The following is a 14,405-nucleotide window of genomic DNA, read 5'->3' on the forward strand; positions in this document are numbered from 1 at the left end:
TATCTTTTAGTTTGTCAGTGCGATTTTTTTTTCTGCGCATTTCCGCACTAACTCAAAACGTGCGTACACCACCTCCTGAGCTGGCGTAGGATTTGAGAGTGCCGTACGCCAACGTCCATATTGATAAATCTCAAAGTCACCATGGTTTTGGGTGTACGCCAGGTATACGCTGGAAATTTGGTGTACGCACTTTTGATAAATGAGGGCCAAAGTGTCCAAAGGGCCCAATTTGTAAAGGACACTTTGGCCTTGCTTTACAAATGAGTAAGTAGATCACAGAATTTTATATCAAATGTAATACTATCCTGCATTAATTTATAATTCCTACAAACAACAGTGTCTCCTTTCAAATGGAACCAAAAGGGTTATGGTGAGCTACAAGCATTTAGATTTGGGTACATCATTTTAGGCGGAAATGTACTTTTTTTTGCCCTTGCAAGAACAGGTTAATGTGGTGATCTGAACTAGTCTCTATGGGAATGGTGGACATGTGTTGAGTTTATAAGTTTAGTTTGTTGGTTTGATTTTAAAAGTCCTTGGTCATATAATGTCCTTTGCCCCTAACCCTAACCCTATGCCCAATTCATTAAATTAGGAGTTTAAGAGTAGGATCCAAAATAACATTTAGAGACATTCATGATTAACAGAAAAATGTAGCTCCATTTGGGCTGGATGTGCACTACGTTGTTTATACATGTAAAATGTAGAATCACTGTCATACCCAAGTTATCCACAAAATGTCCAGTGTGAAAGCAAGAACTTTTAATAACATGGGGCACAAATCTGCAATTACATGACAGTGCACAATTTTTTGCTACTTCTTTAAGCTTGTCAGTGCCACCTTTACAACCCACGGCCAGAAATTATGGACTGAATCTTTAATAGAGGGTGATTACAGCAAATGCAGTAATCACAGGACAAAATGATAACAGACAGGATGTAGACACCTTTATTTCTGTAGTCATGGGAACCATCACACTGTCTCTGACACACGCACACAAGCACAAACACACCAAGCTGTGGGACAAGTTAAAAAACAGAATGTTCATGAGTCTCCAAAGTAACATGTTTCCATAGCAACACTACAGTGAAATGATCTCTCATAACACAGAGGTAATGTTATGGTCACCAGGGAAACACCACAAGAAACTCATCCTGCATCCATCCTTCTCCCTCTCCTCTCCTCTTCACAGGGTGATTTTTGTGTTGCGAAAGCTGGAATTATCCCTGAAAAGAAAACAATGTCATAACACCATCCTGGCTTTACTGTCATGAGGACACTATCCACCCTGGCATTACTGTCATGAGGACACTATCCACCCTGGCATTACTGTCATGAGGACACTATCCACCCTGGCATTACTGTCATGAGGACACTATCCACCCTGGCATTACTGTCATGAGGACACTATCCACCCTGGCATTACTGTCATGAGGACACTATCCACCCTGGCATTACTGTCATGAGGACACTATCCACCCTGGCATTACTGTCATGAGGACACTATCCACCCTGGCATTACTGTCATGAGGACACTATCCACCCTGGCATTACTGTCATGAGGACACTATCCACCCTGGCATTACTGTCATGAGGACACTATCCACCCTGGCATTACTGTCATGAGGACACTATCCACCCTGGCATTACTGTCATGAGGACACTATCCACCCTGGCATTACTGTCATGAGGACACTATCCACCCTGGCATTACTGTCATGAGGACACTATCCACCCTGGCATTACTGTCACGAGGACACTATCCACCCTGGTTTTACTGTCACGAGGACACTATCCACCCTGGCATTACTGTCACGAGGACACTATCCACCCTGGCATTACTGTCATGAGGACACTATCCACCCTGGCATTACTGTCATGAGGACACTATCCACCCTGGCATTACTGTCATGAGGACACTATCCACCCTGGCATTACTGTCATGAGGACACTATCCATCCTGGTTTTACTGTCATGAGGACACTATCCACCCTGGCATTACTGTCATGAGGACACTATCCATCCTGGCTTTACCGTCATGAGGACACTATCAATCCTGGTGTTATTATCCATCCTGTATTCTAATTTAAAGAAAAAACTAAAATCTAAACAAAGCTTCAACAGTTTAATCTTCTCCTCTGCTTTCACAGCTCCGCTACAGGCATTTTTTCACAGAGGGTGAACCATTTTTAGTAGATTATGTTGTGTTCATTTTAGACTCTAGGCCTAGACCTATCATACCCACTAACCCTAACCCATCTATAATACCATAGTGATTTTATTACCCACTAACCCTACCCCATCTATAACACCAAAGAGACTTCATAACCCACTAACCCTTACCCCATGTATAATACCAAAGTGATTTTATTACCCACTTTGAAACAAAAAATTACATTGGAACATAGGTACTTACAAACCCCATTTCAAAAAAGTTGGGACACTGTACACATTTTGAGTAAAAAAGGAATGGAATAATTTACAAATCTCAAACTTAATTCACACAATAGAATATAGATAACATATCGAATGTTGAACGTGAGACATTTTGTAATGTCATGCCAAATATTGGCTCATTTTGGATTTCATGAGAGCTACACATTCCCAAAAAGTTGTGACAGGTAGCAATAAGAGGTCGGAAAATTAAATGCACAAATAAGGAACAGCTGGAGGACCAATTTGCAACTTATGTCAATTGGCAACATAATTGGGTATAAAAAGAGCCTCTCAGAGTGGCAGTGTCTCTCAGAAGTCAAGATGGGCAGATGATCACCAATTCCCCCAATGTTGCGGTGAAAAATAGTGGGGCAATATCAGAAAGGAGTTTCTCAGAGAAAAATTGCAAAGAGTTTGAAGTTATCATCATCATCATCTATAGTGCATAATATCATCCAAAGATTCAGAGAATCTGGAACACTCTGTGCGTAAGGGTCAAGGCCGGAAAACCATACTGGATGCCGTGATTTTCGGGCCCTCAGACGGCACTGCATCACATACAGGAATGATAATGTAATGGAAATCAACATGGGCTCAGGACTACTTACAGAAAACATTGTCGGTGAACACAATCCACCGTGCCATTCACCGTTACCGGCTAAAACTCTATAGGTCAAAAAAGAAGCCGTATCTAAACAGGATCCAGAAGCGCAGGCGTTTTCTCTGGGCCAATGATCATTTAAAATGGACTGTGGAAAAGTGGAAAAGTGCCCTGTGGTCAGACTAATAAAAATTTGAAGTTCATTTTGGAAAACTGGGACGCCATGTCATCCGGACTAAAGAGGACAAGGACAACCCAAGTTGTTATCAGCGCTCAGTTCAGAAGCCTGCATCTCTGATGGTATGGGGTTGCATGAGTGCGTGTGGCATGGGCAGCCTACACATCTGGAAAGGCACCATCAATGCTGACAGTTATATCCAAGTTCTAGAACAACATATGCTCCCATCCAGACGTCGTCTCTTTCAGGGAAGACCTTGCATTTTCCAACATGACAATGCCAGACCACATACTGCATCAGTTACAATGTCACGGCTGCATAGAAGAAGGATCCGGGTACTGAAATGGCCAGCCTGCAGTCCAGATCTTTCACCCATAGAAAACATTTGGCGCATCATAAAGAGGAAGGTGCGACAAAAGACGTAAGACAGTTGAGCAACTAGAAGCCTGTATTAGACAAGATTGGGACAACATTCCTATTCATAAACTTGAGCAACTTGTCTCCTCAGTCCCCAGACGTTTGCAGTCTGTTATAAACAGAAGAGGGGATGCCACACAGTGGTAAACATGGCCTTATTCCAACATTTTTTGAGATGTGTTGATGCCATGAAATTTAAAATCAACTTATTTTTCCCTTAAAGTGAAGCATTTTCTCAGTTTAAACATTTGTTATGTCATCTATGTTGTATTCTGAATAAAATATTGAAATTTGAAACTTCCACATCATTGCATTCTGTTTTTATTCACAATTGTACAGTGTCCCAACTTTTTTGGAATCGGGTTTGTATTATATTGTGATTGTAGGCTGAGTAAAGCTGTCACACTAAGTGCTTCCCACTAATTGTAATAACAGTGCCACAGTTGTGATGTGCCGCCACAGAACAGAATATTTTTCTGTGGCTGCACATCACAATTTAGCAGAAGCAAGATTGCACAAGCATCAGAACAGAGCAACACAATCCTGCACCCGACGTACAGAGTAACAAGCTAGTAAGTAAGATCAGAGAAACATAACTGACTGTCTGTGCACGCGCATGTTTGTGTTGAACTGTCAGTAAGTGGCTGGAACAAAGAAGGCAGCCATGATCTGAGCAACAACCAAAGAAAGAAGCTAGCTACCTAATTGTCCCAAGTTGACAGCTATAATTGGCTACAAGAGATAAGCGTCATGCATGCAACAATAAGACCTGCGGTTTTCGTATATTTTGCCATCAACCACACATCTGTCCAGTTTATACAGCACATCTAAAACATTTCTTCATCAGATGATGTGAGTTTACATGCCATTCCTTTAATTATGTAATAAAATTAATTGAACTAAATGTAATTGATGTAGCAAAATACTGAAATGTGAGAATTGTAAATAGTTAACAAAAGAAAGTTTTGAATAGCTAAGGCTTGATACAGTTTTCTAGGTGATTAACATATTAGTCTTGTCACGCACGACGCCGGGTGTGAAAGCACAGTGGATAGGCAGCACGACGCCGGGTGTGAAAGCACAGTGGATAGGCAGCACGACGCCGGGTGTGAAAGCACAGTGGATAGGCAGCACGACGCCGGGTGTGAAAGCACAGTGGATAGGCAGCACGACGCCAGGTGTGAAAGCACAGTGGATAGGCAGCACGACGCCAGGTGTGAAAGCACAGTGGATAGGCAGCATGACGCCGGGTGTGAAAGCACAGTGGATAGGCAGCATGACGCCGGGTGTGAAAGCACAGTGGATAGGCAGCATGATGCCGGGTGTGAAAGCACAGTGGATAGGCAGCATGATGCCGGGTGTGAAAGCACAGTGGATAGGCAGCATGACGCCGGGTGTGAAAGCACAGTGGATAGGCAGCATGATGCCGGGTGTGAAAGCACAGTGGATAGGCAGCACGATGCCGGGTGTGAAAGCACAGTGGATAGGCAGCACGATGCCGGGTGTGAAAGCACAGTGGATAGGCAGCACGACGCCGGGTGTGAAAGCACAGTGGATAGGCAGCACGACGCCGGGTGTGAAAGCACAGTGGATAGGTAGCACGACGCCGGGTGTGGAAGCAAAGTGGATAGGCAGCACGATGCCGGGTGTGAAAGCACAGTGGATAGGCAGCACGATGCCGGGTGTGAAAGCACAGTGGATAGGCAGCACGACGCCGGGTGTGAAAGCACAGTGGATAGGCAGCACGACGCCGGGTGTGAAAGCACAGTGGATGTTCACGTGTTTTGGGACGGCGTCTATCTGACTCTCTTTTAGCAGATTTACTTTATTCAGATTTTGCCTTTCTGCCAAATGAGAATGGAGAACACTAAAACCACTGAGATCTCGTCTGAAACCAGAGGAAGTGAATATGTTGGTTTTCCTCACACGTTGAAAACCATTAGCCTATTCGTTACCAGTAGGCCTGATTTGCACTTGCAATATGGTAGCATTCTTACAGACTAAAAGTTGATTTGACCATTTATTTATTTAGCCATTCCTTTAATATTTAGCAATGTCAATATCAATGACAATATCCTGGCGTCACTGTCATAACCAGACTGTCCTGGGGTCACTGTCATAACCAGACTGTCCTGGCGTCACTGTCATAACCAGACTGTCCTGGCGTCACTGTCATAACCAGACTGTCCTGGCGTCACTGTCATAACCAGACTGTCCTGGCGTCACTGTCATAACCAGACTGTCCTGGCGTCACTGTCATAACCAGACTGTCCTGGCGTCACTGTCATAACCAGACTGTCCTGGCGTCATTGTCATAACCAGACTGTCCTGGCGTCACTGTCATAACCAGACTGTCCTGGCGTCACTGTCATAACCAGACTGTCCTGGCGTCACGGTCATAACCAGACTGTCCTGGCGTCACGGTCATAACCAGACTGTCCTGGCGTCACTGTCATAACCAGACTGTCCTGGCGTCACTGTCATAACCAGACTGTCCTGGCGTCACTGTCATAACCAGACTGTCCTGGCGTCACGGTCATAACCAGACTGTCCTGGCGTCACGGTCATAACCAGACTGTCCTGGCGTCACTGTCATAACCAGACTGTCCTGGCGTCACTGTCATAACCAGACTGTCCTGGCGTCACTGTCATAACCAGACTGTCCTGGCGTCACTGTCATAACCAGACTGTCCTGGCGTCATTGTCATAACCAGACTGTCCTGGGGTCACTGTCATAACCAGACTGTCCTGGCGTCACTGTCATAACCAGACTGTCCTGGCGTCACTGTCACAAGATGTGCATTATATCACCAAAAAGTGCCAGGTTCTGAGGGTGACATACTTGAGGCTGTCGTTGTGGGTCTTGTATTCCATGATGGTGTTGGGTGGGAGGTTGAGGACACGTCGAAGAGTGTCTCGGATCCTAGACGTCGTCACCTGGTCACTGGATGTCTTGTTCCATATGGACAGAATGTCTTCCTGTAGATGTTAAATAACTATGTATAGATATCTTCGTACAGAGTTACACATATCTGTGATGGAAATGCACATTTTCTTTGACCTTTTTCATTTCGTATTTCTAGTAATCTTCCTGAAAAACCTAAACAGCTATAATGTATGATAAAGGGAATCAATATTTATTGATTTAGTTTGTTTTTATTGGTGCAGAAGACCATACCAAAGCATTTTAGTCTTTAGCATATCATCCATATGATATAAAAAATATTCTAGAACATAGGATGATATAATTTTGGGGCATTTCTGCCAGCCCCATCCGAATATCCAAAACACCAACAAACCTCTGATTAGGAGTCAGCCAAAACACTTGCGTTTTTCAATGAGTTGAGTACTGTGTGTGTGTGTGTGTGTTTGTATAAATGTACCTGGAAGCGTATAGAAACCACTACGCCACAGATCTCCTCTCCCACCATGAACTGTTCACCCAACATGGCAAGGATAATATTCTCCCAGAACCTGCTGGCTAGACCTGTCAATACAATACAACAATAACAACATTGCTAAGGGCAGCAATAAAAATGATCAAATAGGATAAAATTTACTCAGACGGTGTTTGATAGAATTAATGGGTTTTGGGTTAGTATTTCAATGGCACAAGGAAGAAATATACAACACTAGTCAAAAATGTGGACACCCTTACACATTCAAGAAAGTCTTTGTTTTTACTATTTTCCACATTGTAGAATAGTGAAGACATCAAAGCTATGAAAAGACAAATGGAATGATGTAGTAACCAGGCTTGGAATTGTCATTTTAGGGGTTTCGCCCCTGAACCACCGTGCCTCCCCACCCACAACGTGCCCCCACCCTCCACTGCAGTGGCGGCTGCTGGTCTTTCAGAGGGGAAGCTCATTTTCGGCCTACATTATAACCCTCTGATGGTCTTAATTTGTAGTGACACTCAGTGTCTTTGGGGTGTTTTGGACCCCAGACAATAACATTTAATTTTGTAACAGAACAATATTATTTATTTTTTACAAATATAATTTTACTCTGTTTATCAATGTTTTTACTCAGCATTTGCGCAGTTTCTGGAGCATTTGTGATATCTTTAACATTTCTATAAATACATTAATATTTATTAAAACAGGCTTATATTTTTTTTTAACTGCATTTTACGTAAAATTCCCTTTATAAAAGACCCAGATTTCGAACTTTCATTCATGGGGATACCATGGATAATAAGGTTTAATGTAAGTTTCACCCGCGTACGACGCTAGCCTAGCCTACTACTGTATATGAATATATAATGTATATAATGTATACTGTATAAAAAATATTATTAAACTTTGTAAAACTGAAACAAGGATTGTGGTGTAGCCAATAATTGTGTGAAATGTATGATGCAAATAGGCTAGCAATTTCACCAAACTACTATCAAGAAATATTGCAGCAGTTTGTCTTTCGAATACACTTGAGAAATCCGTGATGGGACTGATCGCGAAATAGCTTCAGTGACTTTTTATATTACAGACCGCTGTCAGTCAAAAGGAGATGCAGTTTGACAGATCGTCAGATCCTCCAATCATCACACGGAAGCCCGGAGTCCGGGGCAGCCCATTCCTCATGCACCCCCAGAGACACTGAGCGTCCGTGGGCGGGACATAATCGCAGCATTTATCCAATCAACGTCTACTTTTGGAGCACTGAAAAAAACTGTTCTAAGCAGCCCCATTGAAGTCAATGGACGCTCGGCTTCAACAGGGAAATGCACTGTGATGCTGCAGGATTGTATGAGAACAAAATCGAGTCGATCCGTAGCTGATTCTGAACTAACTCGTTTTAGAGATGAACGTGTTTTAAAGCATTTTTAGTCAATAAAATGTTTACAGAATAGTACATATTTGACCATTATTTTTTTTTACATTATAGGGGAAGCCGAGCTTCCCTTGCAGTCTTAAAGAAATCCCCACTGCTCCACTGCTCCCCACCCCAAAACCAATGAGTAGGTATGTCTTAACCATTGACTGGTAGTGTATAGATATATATCCTTAACCCATCATAATAAAGAAATACTCTTGAAGGAGTATGTCTTAACTTTTGACGGGTACTGTGTAGATATCCTAAACCCATCATAAGGACTTATACAAACCTTTCCTCAGCCTGATAATCCACTTCCCCCCGTTCTTATTGGCTTCATCCTAGAGGGTTACACAGACATTACTTTAAGAGACAGTTGGATCTCCAAACCCTAGTTGATCCTAATATGACATAATAATAATAATAATAATAATAATAATAATCATCATCATCTCAACATTACCTCCCACATGGGTTTGATGCCCTCTTTAAACAGGTGGAAGTCTGAGTGACCTGTCAGATCTCCTGGGCGTACCAGATGACTGTAGAACTTCCAGAACTGTTCCACCTGGCAACCAACCACATTACAGCAATATCAGTTCATCCAACCACAGCACAGCAATAGCAGTTCAACAAAAAGTGGACAGATCATCTAGGACTAATACCATCAACTGTACAAAAAAGCATGAAAATATAGGTACACAATAGTATTGTATGATATAGGTACACAGAGTCTGTATAAAACACTTGCTAAATGACTTGGATGTTAAGAGCAGCCTAAATGTAGAAATTATTGAAGCAGTGATACCACATTCCCCATAATCGATAAAGATTCCATTTTCTTTCTTTCCATTTGAGTCATTTAGCAGGAGCTCTTATCCGGAGAGACTTACTGTAAGGTTCGGTTGGCTGGGAGTAGAGGTAGCTGCTATGGATGGTAAAAACGGTTTTGCCAATATAAATGTGCCACTGTATGGATTTGCCCATTCCGTATATGCGGACAAGTGATCTGGGCAGCGCCAAAACGCTCCAGCTCCACTTGAAGCATCCACGGTGTAGCAACAGCATTCCGGGACAAAACGCTACAGCTCCATTTGAAGCATCTGCAGTGTAGCAACAGCATTCTGGGACAAAACGCTACAGCTCCATGTGAAGCATCTGCAGTGTAGCAACAGCATTCTGGGACAAAACGCTCCAGCTCCATTTGAAGCATCCAGAGTGTAGCAACAGCATTCTGGGACAAAACGCTCCAGCTCCATTTGAAGCATCCGCAGTGTAGCAACAGCATTCTGGGACAAAACGCTCCAGCTCCATTTGAAGCATCCGCAGTGTAGCAACAGCATTCTGGGACAAAACGCTCCAGCTCCATTTGAAGCATCCACGGTGTAGCAACAGCTTTCTGGGACAAAACGCTCCAGCTCCATTTGAAGCATCCGCAGTGTAGCAACAGCATTCTGGGACAAAAAACGCTCCAGCACCATTTGAAGCATCCGCAGTGTAGCAACAGCTTTCTGGGAAAAAACGCTCCAGCTCCATTTGAAGCATCTGCAGTGTAGCAACAGCATTCTGGGACAAAACGCTACAGCTCCATGTGAAGCATCTGCAGTGTAGCAACAGCATTCTGGGACAAAACGCTCCAGCTCCATTTGAAGCATCCAGAGTGTAGCAACAGCATTCTGGGACAAAACGCTCCAGCTCCATTTGAAGCATCCGCAGTGTAGCAACAGCATTCTGGGACAAAACGCTCCAGCTCCGTTTGAAGCATCCACGGTGTAGCAACAGCTTTCTGGGACAAAATGCTCCAGCTCCATTTGAAGCATCCGCAGTGTAGCAACAGCTTTCTGGGACAAAACGCTCCAGCTCCATTTGAAGCATCCGCAGTGTAGCAACAGCATTCTGGGACAAAAAACGCTCCAGCACCATTTGAAGCATCCGCAGTGTAGCAACAGCTTTCTGGGACAAAACGCTCCAGCTCCATTTGAAGCATCCGCAGTGTTTCCACGGTGAGCGGACAAGTTCAGTAATCGGGGTAATGGCAGCAAGCGAAGGGCGCATTCATATTATCACATTGAATAATGAGGCTAGATGCCTCGGACACTGAAGGGAACGCTTGAGGATGTGTTGGACCGAAAATGCTTTGATACATTCAAGTCAACTATAAAAGCAGGATGAACTTGTGAATCGTTTTCTAAATGTAGGCTTTTTGTGGCCTTTTACATTATTATTATTAGTCATCCCAAACTGCTGTTTCCGAAGACATCAAACTGTCCCATATATCAGGAATAAATGTGCATTCTAGGATTAAAATGTAGCTAATCAGCACTTGTATTAAACAAAAATTTAGTATAATTTTTTGCCTTTTTATTACAGAAGCTTACAAAGCTCAAGCAAGATTCCCCCATTTCAAACTAGAGACAGCTTAAAAAATTACAACTATTTATATAATATTGTTTTACAATTTAGGCTATCCCAAATATAACAATGATGAAAAATGTGTCTATATTTCCATTATCAGCGTTAATTAAGCCAAAGATTCTCTCTTGAAACTTTAGAGATAGAAACACCAAACCAATGTTCTCATGCAATTCCAACCGAAAAACACTAACGTGTAGGCTATGGACTACAACAATATACATTGCTATAATTACTATTAATTAATCATAAAATAGTATCCCTTCAACTGTTCAAACTAGAAACCAAACATACTTTCTTTAAAACATTTAGGCAACACCAAATTAAAATGCTTAAATGTGTATCGATTGATTACATTGCATAATTACCATTAATTACCCTAAAACATTATATTTGAAACATTAAACCTAAAGACAACAAAAGCAAATGTTCTGACTGCACAATGAGAAACAGAAAAAAATCAAGTGTGTACTCACTGAGGCAACAGTGCCGATCTGTCGTATGTTCTGTTCGTAGCTGAGTGTGTTGGCAGGCCGGGACGGAGTCCTCCGAGAATACCAGAAGGTATAGTTATACTGGAGAGGATGTTCTCCTGCTGCAGGACTCACCATCTGCCAGAAAGTCAGTTGACGTATCAATCAAACATTACATATAAAAAAAATAGTTATAAAAGGAACATTTGAAATACAAACACTTATTCCGGCAGGCATGAGTGTGCTGGACACTGGATTTCTCCCATTCGATGTATTAGACAGTTGAAGCAGGTGAGCGCTCCTCATTTGAACTCTACCTGGAGCTTCGCGGAACAAACGCTCAAGTACCAGCCCCTCAAGTTACGCCTGAAGATCCTTTGTTATCAGTGCAGGCTTGTGGTGCTGATATTCAGGAGTCTCTGCTATGTTGATAGGCTAACAGTATGTAGTCAGCAGAACTACATAAGTCATGTTGACAGGCTAACAGAAGTCAAGTCAAATGTATTTATAAAGCCCACTTAAAAACAACTTATGTTGATCAAAGTGCTGTACAGTCAAAACATATAGCCAACTAAACATATGTATAAGACATCACAAACCTAAACAGAACTTCCTACCCATTTGCAGACTCAGGTCTTAAAGTTGGATTTAAAAATGTTGCTACTAGTAGAGGACCTAATATATAAAGGTAGGCTGTTCCACAACTTTGGAGCAGCAACAGAAAAGGCACAATGTCCTTTAAATGTTAAAACGTGACCATGGAGAACACAAAACCTAAGGGTCCTGGAGGAAGAGTGCTGACTAAGGAGGTCAGAAATATAGGAGGGTTCTGATCAAAGTAGGACATTAAAAACAAATAAAAAAACATTTAATCAATCCTATATTTAACAGGTAGCCAGTGGAGAGAGGCCAGTACAGGAGTGATGCTTTCTCTCTTTTTTGTACATAAGTCATGTTGACAGGCTAACAGTATGTAGACAGCAGACCTACATAAGTCATGTTGACAGGCTAACAGTATGTAGACAGCAGACCTACATAAGTCATGTTGACAGGCTAACAGTATGTAGACAGCAGACCTACATAAGTCATGTTGACAGGCTAACAGTATGTAGACAGCAGACCTACATAAGTCATGTTGACAGGCTAACAGTATGTAGACAGCAGACCTACATAAGTCATGTTGACAGGCTAACAGTATGTAGACAGCAGACCTACATAAGTCATGTTGACAGGCTAACAGTATGTAGACAGCAGACCTACATAAGTCATGTTGACAGGCTAACAGTATGTAGACAGCAGACCTACATAAGTCATGTTGACAGGCTAACAGTATGTAGACAGCAGACCTACATAAGTCATGTTGACAGGCTAACAGTATGTAGACAGCAGATTATAAATGTATATAATATCAGTAGTTATGGGCAGCCTAGCAGTTGGCCGATGTGCTACCTTTTACCAGGAGTTCAAATGTCTATGTCCTGACTTGTTAGAAACAAGTAAGAATGATTAGGATTAACAGGTTCATATTCACTGTGTACCTTGCGAGGGTTGTTGTTGATGGAACCATCTTCCTCACGGTTACACACAGTCTCATCCAGGTCCTCTTGGTCCTCATCTTTCAGACTAGGGTGGGAGTTACAGGTGGTCATACATGTTTTTAGTAAACTGAGGCTTAACCTAACCCATCAGACCATAACTAACTACGTTAGATTGTCCAAGCAACATATTGTTACATTCATTAAATAAGAATGAATTAATGGCTAGAACAGCTATCTAATCACAAACTCTCCACAATACTACATTAGTCCATCTAGCTGGGGCAGGATCAAGGCTTATACTAGGCACACAGCTTGAATATTTACTATTAATCCAGACAGTTTAAAACAACGTCTAAAAGTACCCGGAAGCACTACGTTGTGTAGCTAAGTAGCTAAAGTGATAACGGAGTAGCATAAGCTGAAGTGAGTAGCTAACTCACGACGTCAGTAAATTACGATATAATATCTGTTTAATCTAAATGAGCAGCCCACAGTTCAACAGTAGGAGTGCCACAGCTTCCATGGTAACCGGCTATGGGTAGCTAAAAGTTAGCTAAGCCAACGCTAGTAGCTCAATGTCTAACTTAAACAGAATGATGGGAAACGCAGCTAGCATCATGGCTAGCACAACCAGACAGTCAACTTACTGGTCAAACTGGTTCATCGCAGCTTCGAACAGTCTTCAACAGGAAAACGAAACTCACGACAACCAGGTAGAATCGGGTAGAATGTGTTCAACGTCCTTAAGTCGACCAAGATCAATTGCTAACTTGCTCCAGATAACAAACTAGTTTGCTTGCTAACTTCTCTCGTCTGAAGTTCCACGCAGCCGCAGTTCCACGTGAAGGTAAGAAATAGCGGCTGTGACAAACAGAGCGACGTCTTTTGAAAGCGCCTGCCCTGTCCCTTACACCAAATGTATTGCCGTTTTGGGAGTTGGATGGATGATCAATGTCACGGCCAGTTTTGCTAATGTAGAACAATTATTATCAACAAAATGTGGTGGTTCACCATTGTGCTTAAATAGTATCTGAAACTGTCAATTTCAGCAATATATCGCTGACAGAACGGATTACAGTACATTGTAATCCTGTAAATACAATCTCATTTGCGGGGGCTATACCTATCAACGATATGTCCTACGATGACCAGACTTGGTGAGAAATTTTAGGTTGGCGGCCTTTAGCGTTCATCAGATCCGAAATTAGTCAGAGATTGCCTGGGATTGTCTCGGTTTTAAGCTGGGTGTCCCGGGCCCTTTCAAAATATCTGTAAAACACTAAAATGTCCCCTTTCAGACATTCACTACCAAATTGTTCCGGTTTTCACCACAATTAAAATAGTAATAATAATAATACTTTGTTTCCACATAAGAGTCAGAGCCAAACTAACAACTGTGTAGAACTTTGAGGCAAAGCAACAATTCTCATCAAAGCACCCCCCTCCCCCCGCTCCACCAACCACAAGCAGGCATGATGACCAACATGCGTGCATAAGCGCATACATGTGTGCGTGCATTAACATGCGCATA

General features: G+C 42.4%; 1 protein-coding gene across 1 annotated transcript; it reads right to left on the reverse strand.

The window, feature by feature from the left end:
* Positions 1-935: 935 nt before the first annotated feature.
* Positions 936-13,723, reverse strand: eif4e2rs1 (eukaryotic translation initiation factor 4E family member 2 related sequence 1). The gene is made up of 8 exons (NM_001310881.1): positions 13,522-13,723; positions 12,875-12,959; positions 11,340-11,474; positions 8,915-9,019; positions 8,744-8,792; positions 7,017-7,120; positions 6,476-6,612; positions 936-1,227 (listed from the first exon to the last, which is right to left on the reverse strand). Exons 1-8 carry the CDS (start codon positions 13,536-13,538, stop codon positions 1,188-1,190), a joined length of 672 nt encoding a protein of 223 aa, NP_001297810.1. The 5' UTR covers positions 13,539-13,723; the 3' UTR covers positions 936-1,187.
* Positions 13,724-14,405: the final 682 nt, after the last annotated feature.

Source organism: Esox lucius, chromosome 9, assembly GCF_011004845.1.
Source record: "Esox lucius isolate fEsoLuc1 chromosome 9, fEsoLuc1.pri, whole genome shotgun sequence".
NCBI classification, from domain to species: domain Eukaryota; kingdom Metazoa; phylum Chordata; class Actinopteri; order Esociformes; family Esocidae; genus Esox; species Esox lucius.